This window comes from Crinia signifera, chromosome 9 (assembly GCF_055691185.1).
Source record: "Crinia signifera chromosome 9, ASM5569118v1, whole genome shotgun sequence".
Classification (NCBI taxonomy): Eukaryota; Metazoa; Chordata; class Amphibia; order Anura; family Myobatrachidae; genus Crinia; species Crinia signifera.
The window spans coordinates 22,104,774-22,117,857 of NC_139225.1; the positions used below are offsets into that span (position 1 = coordinate 22,104,774).

General features: G+C 46.8%; 1 protein-coding gene across 2 annotated transcripts in view; it reads left to right on the forward strand.

The window, feature by feature from the left end:
• Nucleotides 1-13,084, forward strand: part of LOC146035214 (carboxyl-terminal PDZ ligand of neuronal nitric oxide synthase protein-like) — an 86,604-nt gene that overhangs the window by 13,655 nt on the left and 59,865 nt on the right. The window contains exon 2 of one of the 2 annotated variants that reach the window (XM_083158540.1): nucleotides 9,260-9,331. The exons of the other annotated variant lie outside the window; for it this stretch is intronic. Coding sequence (XP_083014666.1) covers nucleotides 9,260-9,331 — 72 coding nt within the window. The remainder of the gene's footprint in view (nucleotides 1-9,259; nucleotides 9,332-13,084) is intronic. 2 annotated transcript variants of the gene reach the window in all.

Genomic DNA, 13,084 nt, shown 5'->3' on the forward strand with positions numbered 1-13,084 from the left:
CGCTTACCAAGCACCAGAGACGTCACCTGTCCAAACGGCGAATCTCCTTGTTTACGTGCGATGGGACGTGTAACGAAGACGCATTCCCTCGCATGATCTGCAACTATTGAATGAGTTTTCCTGGCTTTGCAAATAAGTCAGCGGGAACTGACTCTTTTTTTTTTTTTATTTCCAAAAACGGTTCGGGCTGCTGACATCCTGTTACGTCAGCCGCCTGCCCCGGGACTTATTTGTCCCACCCGCGTTCCCATAGGCAACCCCCTGCCCTCGTAGTTGTCCGCCCCTGGCCCGTCCAGATCTTGGCGACTATGGGCTTGTACACACAATGCCTTTCGGTACAATGCTGCAGAATAGGCATTGCACAAAGCAGAGTCTATATTTGTAGAGTTATCTATAGAATAACATGTCGCATTTGAAGACTTCGCCGTTAGCAAAGGGGAGCTGCGCATGCGCATTAATGCGCGTAGATCAGAATGACCCCCTTTGTTACTACTTCATTCAGTTTTTTTGAAATCCCCTCTGCACTGCCATGGATGTCCTTTCAAACCTGGGGGTCGATACCATTAACCCCGAAGGGTGCGAGTTGCTGTTCGGTTGCCGTTTTCACGCTAAAAACGGCACCCGAATTAACCCTAACTCGCACCCTTCGCAGGGCCGAATTCACTGAAATTTGCTCGCACCCCTATGGAGGTGCGAGTACTTTTCAGCGAATTCTGCCTGACGTAAAAGTGTGCCGGGTGTCGTGGTGATTCGCACTCGCCGAATCATCTGCACCCTTCGGGGTTCATAGGATCGACCTCCTGGACTGTAAGGCTGGCCATACATATACAGATCGATTGTCAGATTGGGCTGGTTGGAACAAAAACCTGGTAATATCTGAATGACCGTTTTTGGCAGGTTTCCAGCATTTCAAAGCAAAGTGCCAACTGTCCTTTGCTCTCATCCATTCCATTACCAGGTGTTTGTTCCAACCAGCCAGATCGGACAATCGATCTGTAGATGTATGGCCAGCTGGTTCCTCCAGGAAACCAGCGTTTAATGGTTTTTCGGTAATGTAATGTTTAGTTTGGGCAGATTGTTCCATGTAATCGTGTATGGTGGGCCATCAAGCAGCCAGGGTCCAATGCCCCCCTCAACCCTCCATAAAATGTTGGTTGGGATGAATGGGCAATCCGGTTGGATAGTGACCACTATGGGAAGGCATACCAGGATATGTAGTGCCACAGCAGCCGGAGGGATGCCCCTGCTATATGGTATCGCTGACTATAGTGGTGTTCATTCTAGCACCCACTATTTTTGAAAACCCATGCAGTTCCTCTTCCCTGCCTGGGGTGTCGCTGTCTGCTGTGGTGTTTCTAGCACAGGTCTGGTTTGCATATCAGTGCTGATATACAGACCACACTGTGCTAGAAGCACTACAGCAGACGACACCCCAGACAGGGAAGAGGAACTGCATCAGGTTTCAAAGATAGCGGGCGCTAGAATGAACACTAAATAGGGATGAAGGTTTATTCTTTCTCCTGCTGGAACCGTTGTAAATTCCTGATGACGAGATAATGGGATAAATCACTTAGATTCCATTATTGTCTAGGTCACATTGTTTTATGTGCCGCATATGTCATGGCGCTGGCTCCTGTTAGTCATTTGTTAGATTTTTATGTCTATATCTGCTCTGCCTACATTCCCCGTTGCTATGTGATTCTCTGCCGACGCAATACGCTGCCGACGCGGAATTCTCTCTTTCTGAATCGAGTATATTTATTGATTTCATTACATGCTTCGTATAAAACCAACGCCTAAAATATTCCAGCTAAATGCAGCAATATCGCCTTCCGTAAACACCTCCATCATTAAATGCAAATCTGGAAATGAAGAACTTGATCCACGACACATAGGAATTATTGTCCAATAAATACAAAATTGCGCCATAAACAAGATACTGATATCAATACAATTCGTTTTTGTGTTTACAAATACAGGTTGAGCATCCCTTATCCAGATATCTGTTATCCAAATTATTCCGAAAACATACTTTCTGGAATGCATGTGTTTTTTTTTGTTTTTTTTGCTAACAGCAGTACTGGGAACATCTGTAACTGGTGGCATGATATGGAAATGGCACTACTCGGGACTTGATGTGTAACTGGCAGTACTGGGAACATCTGTAACTGGGGACAGGATATGGAAATGGCACTACTGGGGACAGGATGTGTAACTGGCACTACTGGGTACATCTGTAACTGGTGGCATGATATGGAAATGGCACTACTTGGGACTTGATGTGTAACTGGCAGTACTGGGGACCTCTGTAACTTGTGGCATGATATGCATATGGCACTACTTGGGACTTGATGTGTAACTGGCACTACTGGGAACATCTAACTGGTGACATGATATGGAAATGGCACTACTCGGGACTTGATGTGTAACTGGCACTACTGGGGACCTCTGTAACTGGTGGCATGATATGCAAATGGCACTACTTGAGACTTGATGTGTAACTGGCACTACTGGGAACATCTAACTGGTGACATGATATGGAAATGGCACTACTCGGGACTTGATGTGTAACTGGCAGTACTGGGGACCTCTGTAACTTGTGGCATGATATGCATATGGCACTACTTGGGACTTGATGTGTAACTGGCACTACTGGGAACATCTAACTGGTGACATGATATGGAAATGGCACTACTCAGGACTTGATGTGTAACTGGCACTACTGGGGACCTCTGTAATTGGTGACATGATATGCAAATGGCACTACTTGGGACTTCATGTGTAACTGGCACTAAATATATGTAAGAAAATTGTACAGAGATTGCACACAAACATTGCTTCTTGTTTTGAAACCTGATTTAATTGTCAATTTGTGTGTATTTCATCCCCTTTTTTTTTTTTTTTTTTTTTTTTTTACCCATATAAATGCATTTTGTTTTCACACATGGGCCCCATCCTCAAGATACCGCATAGAAATATAAAAAATATTCCGAAATAACAGAACAATCTTATCCAAAAGGCTTTGTCTGGTCCCGAGCATTTGGAATAAGGTATACTCCTGTATGTGGAAGTTTTATAAATGGTGTTATATGTTTTTTTGGATTTTTTTTTTTTGTAATTTGTCTTGATGTTTCCTCTCAACGTGTCCAATTGCTGATTAAACCTTTTCAGCAGCATAAGTAACCGCTGTGACCCTGCAGGCTGTGATGCAGGGTTACACTCTGGAGGCGGCTGCCTGTCAGGCGGAACCCATACAGTACTCTGCTGGAAGTTTGCTGGTTCTCCTGCATCCTCAGGACGTGTTTGGAGTCTGTGGGGAGCAGGGCCTCTGCGCTGCTTGATTCATCCGATATTCCCAGCTGCGTTCTAATGATTGCCTCGTGCTTGGGGTTTGCGCACAAGAGCGTTTCAGACCAAGTGTGATTACCACGCGGCATGAAGTTCATATACAGGGCTCGAAAATAATCAAAACCGATGGACCTGTGAGATCGTTTGTGTTGCTCCGCGCTAACCCTGCTATTGCCTGCCTTAAGTACTGAGGAGTTCTGTGAGACTGTTCATGTAACAGCTGTAAAATTCCCAATGTATTAATCAGGGCATCTTATTCCTCCCCTATAGTTCTTTCATTCCCATCCCCCAGCATTGTCTCCCATTGCTAGAGGAGCAGATTCCAATCAGAATATGCAATCACAGAAGCCGGCAGTGATCCACGTTCAGAGACCGTCTCTTGCTTAACCATTCTCAGAAAATGTGGTCAGCATCCCCATTTACTGAAGCGCTGCCCCAAACCCCAATAGAAGGCACTGCAGTCAATGGGGTGTATGAATGCCGTGGGCGAGCGGCGACAGCGAGCAGGGCTTCCTGCTCGCTCTCACCACTCACCCATTCAACTCACCCCCCTCATACGCCAATTCCCCCTCGCTCCAGGGAGGGGGAATCGGTGTATGTGGCTCCAGAAGCAGCGAGACTCGCGGTTTAATACAGCGGGGTTTCTGCATTAGCCGCAGGTCTCGCTGTATTGGGGAATTCCCTGGAACGTTGAATAGGGCGAGCGGCGGGTTAAACAGCGAGGATCGCTGGTTTTCTGCAATCCTTGCTGTTAAACCCCCGTGCCGGCTGTTTTGAATACTACCCAATAATGCAAGGATTTTGAATTCTAAGGGGGGGTTATTCAATCTCCCCCAGTATTTCCTCTTGTGCCTATTCAATGCTGATGTTTCTGACCGCATCGAAGGCAGTTTTCTTCAAAGCACATCTGACTTTAAAACAAGTTGGATCTGTTTTGTCGGAAAAGGCCGCAGATTGTATAATCTCGTCCGTTTTTTGCCAAACCTTCGACTTTCCAACACTCGGGACATTGAATTCGGACTGTCGTGTTGCAGTAGAGTGGACCGAAAACGTCCTGGGATTCTGACTGTCGGGACGTTCGGACGGGGAAATTCAATTCAAGCCTTGGACAGAGAAAAAGTGTACGGAGATAAAAGACCTTCTTCTGGGCCACAGGAAATGCTTTTAAATTCGCAGTGTTGCGTGTGGATGTAGCTCCGCCCGCCACCCACACGCCCCCCTCGCTCGCCGAGTTCCCCTCATGGCTGTAATATGAGTCTTCTCTTCAAAGTAACTACTAATGGCTCACATTTCTCTTACATGCAGTATGTGTAAAAAAAGACCCATCGAGGTTTCTTTGTGGAATCCCATGGAAGAAGGTGCTCAAAGAGATCTATATTTCATAGATCACCTCCAAAAGTGAATTGTGACTGTGGGCCTTATTCTAGTTCACTCTTTCTGACAAAATCCTTCTTAGATGGACAAAACCATGTGCACTGCAGGTGGGGCAGATGTTACTTGTGCAGAGAGAATTAGATGTGGGTGGGGTTTAACGTCAAAGTGAGATCTATATTGCAGTGTAAAAGTAAAGCAGTCAGTATTTACCCTGCACAGAAACAAAATTACTCGCCCAAATCTAAATCTGAACATTTTACATCTGCCCCCCTGCAGTGCACATGGTTTTGTCCATCTAAGAAGGATTTTGTCAGAGAGTGAACTAGAATAAGGCCCTGTATGATGTGCTTACATCAAATGTATCTGGCGAAAACTTTATAAAGGTATCTTTACCATCAATCAGACAAGGATGCACTGTCCACTCCCAAAGCCGTACATATAAATGACACTCTCACATTCATATGGCAGGTGGAATACATATGAGGACTGAAAGATACTCCTATAAGTATATGTGGGAAAATCACAAGAAGACTCCTATAGTGCAGAAAGTAAGATTTATTTGTACAATTAAAAGGGTTTTCCCCGTATCATACTGTATATCCCGGAGATGAGAGAACCCTTAAACGGCATACAAGAGACGATGGTAATCTTGGGTTCTTATCACTGTTCTAAAGAAATCTCCAGCCTCTGTGTATTGGATGGGGTAAAAAAGTCCTTAACTCAGCTCCTCCAACATGTTTCGACGTCCTAAGATGTCTTTTTCAAGGTTCCCATGGGCGCGACCCCTCTCTGATGCCACCCGCCCACACTGCTAGGTGCGACCGGGACAGCAAATTAGCAGTTTGCCGCGCCCGCTCGCACCCAGCGTCTGCACATGTGCAGACACTCGACATCGCACCCCTGAGCATACACACAGGGGAGCGTGTCAATTAGAATAACCCACAAAGTACCGACCAATCAGCCCCTAACTGGCATTTTCAAAATGACGGGAGTTGATGGGCTGATGCGTTATCGCCTTCCACTCTATCTCTTCGTCAGGCTATATACATCTGCCCCATTGCCCACTTATTTGGCATATGTACAGGAACGGATAAGATCACATTGGACAGTTGCGTGAACACGTCCCCTGTGGGCACACACCTAGGTGGCGGTCCTGTGGTCCAACCAAACCCTGCACAATCGGAGTGGCAGGAGCGGGGATTGGAAGTAATATCTGCCGCACTGTTCTTCATGATAAAACATTGAGTCATCGTTCCAGCTCAGCTGCCGAACACCAAGGTCTTCCTTCCTTCCTTTCTTCTACTTGGTCGTGAATCACATCGTCTTTATAATAGTGCCATTACATAATGAGGTACGTGAGCACTTTGCTTCGAATCCCAGCCCTGACTAGTGAAGGGCATGTAGCAGCCTCTATCTCCGAGCGTGATGAATGTAGGCCCGATGTCCTCTCCTTGTGGCTTAATGCTATTTATATGCAGAGGATTCGGCAGCATCGCTTGCTTCTAACTTGTGTATATCTTACTTTCAACAACCATCCACGTTTACATGGAAACCAATCAATATCCCCATTCAGCGCCTCATGTACTGGAAGAATACGTGCTCAGGATGGAAGGGAATAACAGCTACAGATGTTGAGATGCACAATCTAGAGCCAACGATGAATTAATTAGGAGACGATTATGCAGATTCCGCAGGATGACAAACTTGCACTTGGCGCCGTCTCCGTGTTATGATAAACAGCTTCCAAATGCAGAGTCTGTGATTTAAGGGGTTTTTATTTCAGATTAATGACTGCAAATCCTCTTGCAATAGATCTGATCAAACAGCCGCGTGGAGTCATTGTCTGAAATCCGTGTCTCCGCTGCACATACTGACCCTGGTGATGGCGGATCAGACCCCTCCCCATAAAGGGCTCTACAAACTAAACAATCTGTGTAGAGTTTTTATGATCTCTCCATGTTTGCATGGGCTCCCCCCCCTGGATTCTACAATATACTTCCACTCTCAAAACATGCTGATTACTGTCTTTTTTTTTTTTCTTGTCAGTTGACTGAAGATTCTATCTATAATTTTCAAGGATGCAAATGAGCAATGATAGACATTCTTTGGTTGCTGTGGGCAACATCCTCCCCTTTGCATGGGAGCGTACTGGGGCAAAGTTATTCAAATGATTTCTCCCCTTTTTGCAAATATAAGTTAATCTTGACTGACCTATATTTGCTGCGTCCGGCTCCGAGAATGGGACGGGCCCTGATGCATTTGCATGGGGACGCCCAGTGTTTTTCCTGGCCGCACCCATCTTTTTTTGTGGGTACGCCCAGGAAATGCTAGGTGTCCCCATGCGCCAGCCTAACACCCCCCCCCCCCCCGCCTACATCCAGACCCCCCCCCCCCCCCCCCCCCCTGTTTGAACGCCTCTGTGACTTAGCAAGTCACCAAAGGCGTCTGCGCAGTGGGGCACATACGCCAGGGACCGAGTGTGTTATGAGAGCTCCCAATCGCCAGTCACTTTAGACCAGAGCTATTCATATGTTCCAGCGCTGGGTGCCCATTGCTGTGTGTGCTTCCTGTACTCAGGTAGGCCCGGGTAAAGCAGCGAAATTCTGGGAAGCCTTTGGGCACAAGAAAAATGGGAAAACGCCAAACAAGCAGAAATATTGGAGGCCCGCGGTGTCTTTGGCCGGTCGGCGCAACAACTGAATTTTTTAGTCAGGCTCAGGGCGCTTTCGATTTGTAAAGCTCTGTGCTCGCTACATTAAGTAATATAGATGTTTACGCAGTAGGCGGTGCCAGATGCACGACTGCCCCCCACCCCCTGAATGTTACGTTATCTTATTATAGAGAAGCTTTTTATTATAGCTCTTATGTAACAAGGTCATCGTAAACCATTGTTAGTGCATCGTTATTCTATGTTTGTCATGAGCACCTTTGAGGGGGATTAATTCGACATCTTCCAAGAACGTCTCTCAGCCGAGGCCGGATTACAGCGCAGACAAAGCCCCTATTGATCGGACCCTATTTTCCCCTTGGATTGTTCATTTGTCTCATTGTGAGCTGTGCTCAGTGACGCTGATCCTTTTATTCTGTCAGCACTCTCTCCAGTTCCCCGTAGTTCTGATGGAGCAACATTCCAGTGCGATTACTCAGTGCCCTATAGGGGGGAGGTGGGGGGGGGGGGGGGGGACTGACACCAGAATTGGGAGGATTCCCTATGGGCGTTCCTGGTGAAGACTGCACAGCGCTGTCCCGGGCACCCTGCTAGCCAAATGTCAGTGCCATGAGGCAGCAATGATGCCGCTGTGACCCCAGGGAATTGGCACGATTAGCACACCCCTAGCTATGTTCAGGGCAAAGGCTTTGCTCCCATCACAGAATCAGACCTGTGATTGATCACTAAGTGACGATTGGTCAGTTTGATCATCAAAGATTTGAATGTGAATAAACCGTTCTACCGGCTGGGGTAGTTTGGGAACACCGGCCTGATTCATGTTTGTAAATATAGCCAGCTACTGGGCTAATCCATGCTGCACTGCAGGTGGGCAGATGTAACGTGCAGAGAGTAGATTTGGGTGCTGGGTGTTCAAACTAAAATCTAATTTGCAATGTAAGAATAATGCTTTCTAACCTTTGTGGGCTACAGGCAAAAGCAGACTGTGTTGACCCTGCACCGAAACACTATTATCCAGCCAAATCTAAAATACACTAGCACGAGGTATCGCACGCAGCCTCGGTTGCAATACCTCATCAACTACCCACCGGTGAGCCCGGCTCCCCAGGTGCTATATCACATACAATACATCATATGAAGTTCTTTTGCATTGATGTATCGGCCCGATGGGTCGAAATTGTGGGGATTTCATACTAGGGCAGTACGGATGGTGTAATGGTTAGCATTACTGTCTCTCAGCGCTGAGGTCATGGGTTCAATCCCCACCATGGTCCTAACTGAGCGGAGTTTGTATATTCTCCCCGTGCTTGCGTGGGTTTCCTCCGGGTACTCCGGTTTCCTCCCACAATCCAAAAATATACTGGTAGGTTAATTGGCTTCCAACAAAATTAACCCTAGAATGTCTGTGTGTGTGTGTGTGTGTGTGTGTGTGTGTACATGGGGTAGGGAATATAGATTGTAAGCTCCACTGGGGCAGGGACTGATGCGAGTGTTCAAATATTCTCTGTAAAGCGCTGCGGAATATGCAGCTATCACTAGGGGAGCAGGGGGTACATGGGACGTGTGTCTCTGGGCCTGGTATGACCCCCCCAAGTGGTACACCCATTATGAATGTCTGCGGAACCAGCACCATCAGCCCAAGATGTGTGGTATATAAATGGGCCTCTGTCTGTCCTCAGTCTTGCATTGTGCGCTTAAGGTATACTAGGTACTTAGCTGTAGTGGTTCAGCACGGTCAAAGTCTGTGGTACTCTAAATGGGGCCTTTTGGTGCAATGTGAGGATGGCTATATGTGGACACATCTGTATATACAGTATATCATTCATACCGGGGTAATGTCATCATCAATTTTTTTCTTTCTTTTTATAGTACATTGGTAGTCTGGATGTGCCGAGACCGAACAGCCGCGTGGAAATTGTGGCGGCGATGAGAAGAATCCGGGTAAGTGTGTGTATGTGTGTTTGTGGTGTGTGTGTTTTTTTTTTTTTTTTTTTTTTTTTTTTTTAGCAAATGTTTATTGACAAAGAAGGATGACAAACATATAATCTGCCAACTGGATTCTCTCACTACGCTGCGCGCGGATGTATGCGCTTACACATTCACTCGCAGGACGAAAGTCATAAGGTTGACACGAGTTTTGCACGTTTTTTTTTGTCCCACCGCGCCCTTGTGGATGGCAGGGCATGTGGGCTTGCTTGGTGCCTTTGTAACCATTAGCCACTTCATCAGGCTAGTGCAATTACTTTTCCTCTTTCCCCCTATGCTCTGGCATCAAAGCTGCAGAATACATTTTATTTAGCGAATACGGAATACCATCCGATTATGACATATGGAATGGTTTTGTTAGTGAGGGACACACAGAGATGGGGGGCATCCATGTCCTACTGCTGCAAGCAGTTACGGGGCAGCATGATCACCAGCCACTGACCCTAATGCCGCAGCTTTTTGATGACGCCCTGTTTAGTACCCTCTGGCTTGCCGTGAATGGACTTGCCTGTGACCAGGGGAGGGGGGGGGGGGGGGGGGGGTTGTCTCCGTAGCCCAGGTTGCTGCTGCTGCTCTGGTTGCGCGACAATACAAGAGCAGGGGGGGATATGCATTATTGCTGTCAGCTGCAGGTGGCTGGGCTGATGTATAAAGCCAGACATGTCACTATAATGGAGCACGGGCCTGCTTCTACGCTCAGGCCTATGTCTCTATGCGAAGCTCGCTCATCAGTCATTGTGACACCAAGCTTTACAGATTAATATCCATATAGATGGGAATCTGCGTTTCTCACATTTGCACATCTCTGGTCATACATATACATGGCTGTCTCCTAGTACCAGGGGTAGCTGAACTTGTGCCGCAGGGATGCAGAACACCACACACTGCATTACTGGAGGAGCACAGTACCTACCTGTCTGTGGTTCTGCCCCATTCACCTGCTGAGAAGCAGACACTTATATAGCTGCTTAGGAAACCAAATACTCCCAACAATCTGTCCGTAGTCCTATCCGGACCAGCCGGGATACAGTCATTGGCTTGATATGCATTGGGTCAACCAGTGAGGGTCGACAGATGAAATATGTCGACAGGGGTTGAAGGTCCTTCACAATCGTGTCAACAATGTGAAAGTCGACAGTTTTTCACGTTATTTTTTTTGCTCTCTCCTTATCCTCATTATTAGCACAGTTCCTCTCAATGGCCCCTATTCAGATCTGATCGCAGTACAAATTTTGTTCGGAAAATGGGCAAAACCATGTGCACTGCAGGTGGGGCAGATGTAACATGTGCAGGGAGAGTTAGATTTGGGTTGGGTGTGTAGAAACTGAAATCCAAATTGCAGTGTAAAAATAATGCAGCCAGTATTTACCCTGCACAGAAACAAAATCTAACTCTCTCTCTATACATGTAACATCTGCCCCACCTGCAGTGCACATGGTTTTGCCCATTTTCCAAACAAATTTGAACTGCGATCAGACCTGAATAAGGGCCATAATGTGATCTTTGTAATTTATCCCACTTGGAAACCTTTTAAAAACCATTCCAAAAACAAGTGTAACAGACTCATCCTGCGGTCAGCCCCACAAACACTCTCCCTCCCCGCGCCGTCCAAGGTTTCCTCGTTGTCAGTCTCCTCACGTTCTCCTAACGAGCGGCTATTATCCAGGCCTGCTCCTGTTTCCAAAATACAATCCACCAGACCCGGCCAGCCAGCTCCCCACCCCGGCAGCCACTGGCCGGGCTCCCTTCTGCTAGTCGCTCAGCATCGTGGAGTTTTTTTTTCAATTAAGTAAATATAATCTGAACCAACCCGTATTGATGAGTGATAATTAGAATGGAAATGGGTATTGATTGTCGCTGTGGTAATGTTCACGGAGGCACAGCCAGCTAATTTACTTCCTATCACTTTATATGACATGACCACAGGAATAGACCCGAAACCAACACAAGCGAAATGGGATTTAAATTGCAACCGCTAGAAACGGTTGTCCTTCCCGTCTCTCCTAATACTCCTGAGCATTGCACGGCTACAATGTGCGGCAGCTGGAGGGAAGTCCAAGCAGTATATTACGGAATTCACTAATATACGTACCCACAAACGTATAGCCACATTGATTCATTTACAGTAACGTGTTGATCTGCTCCTGGGCCATTTAAACATCTGCCTGCATATTTAGGTAGAGTAACTCCCATCATCTTGGGAGTGACCGTACCGGAGGTCTGGTCCTTTATACTCATCTGACTTCTGTCCTCCCACATCAAGCGGCAAACGGTGGCTGACGTCGCTGGTTCTTCCTTTCTGCTCATTGTACAAGGCCAGGAATAGAGAAGGCAATTTGGGATCAGATGCGTCTTTGAATAGAAGCTCCGGGTATCTTTCTTCTTTCAGTAATATTGAAATGAACTCGTTAAGAGAATCTGACTGGATGGCGGTGACCAATCAGAAGTCGCTGCATTCTGTAAATAGACTGTACTGTATATGTACTGTGGGGGGACTGGAGTCTGTTCAGCAGCTACAATGGTAAATATAATCCCTATAGTTGTATTGTCTGGAAAGAAAAAATAATAATAATCACTATCTCTCTGTATACATCTAATACATTTAATAAACATCATTTGAGAATGATGTTATAAGTGTGTTTTTATAGACATACTTGACATATGGGCGTAAATGTAAAATAAATAGGGTCAGAGTTACCAGAGGTGTGGGGCTTTGGGCGAGAATGTCCATATTTTTAAGCAGCAATCATTACAAGGCCAAACCAGTGTGGTTACAGCCCTGCCGTCACTGACACCCCATGCATCTCCTGATATACTCTGTTTTCATGGTACCCTGCTACTCCCAATACATCTGTCTGTGGCTTCCTGCTGCCTTCATTCCCCTCCTCACATCATGTCACTGCCCCTGTCACATGCACCCCTGTCCTCACTGACACATCACTCATCTCCTGATATACTCTGTGCTGCTGGGGACCCCTGCTCCTCCCACTATATAACTCTCAGTCTGTGGTTTCCTGCTGCCTCCTTCCCCCTCACATAATGTCACTGTCCCTGTCACATGCAGCCCTGTCCTCACTGACACAGCACTCATCTGATATACTCTGTGCTGCTGGGGATCCTGCTCCGCCCTCTATATAACTCTGTATATGGGTATAAAAGGGATTTCACCAGCTCTCCAAGTATGTGCTACCCCTGGATGTGTGGGCTATACTACAAAGCACAGAAGAAGTCTTATAGGATATCGCAAAGTTATTCTGCGTTGTTTAAGTTTGTGAGTTGGAGCCAGACGCTGGCATCTGTTAGAAGTGTGTCATTATGGGTGTCTGTTGGCACCTCGGATCTCTGTCCCCTGTAATTGCCTCAGAGTGCTGTGATGTTACAGTAGCAGCTGTCACCCTGCTCTGTCACTGCGCACAGCGCCTACCTGCATCTAGACGGTTTCATGTGTCCGGCTACCGCAGGACTGCTGAGAGATGCTGCAGTAATGAGAGGACCTCATCAGAAGTAAATGAGGTTTCTAAATGTCACAAGAACATTCTACTGAAGCATCGGCGTAGAGGGCAGCGCAGCTTCCAAACCAATTAGAGTCCAAACCCGCCCCGGTGAGGACAATTGGATGAGCCAGAGATGCGCTGCTGAAGGTTCCGCATTGTCATATTATACTCCTAGGCCAGGCATAGGCAACCTGCAGACCTCCAGCTGTTGTGA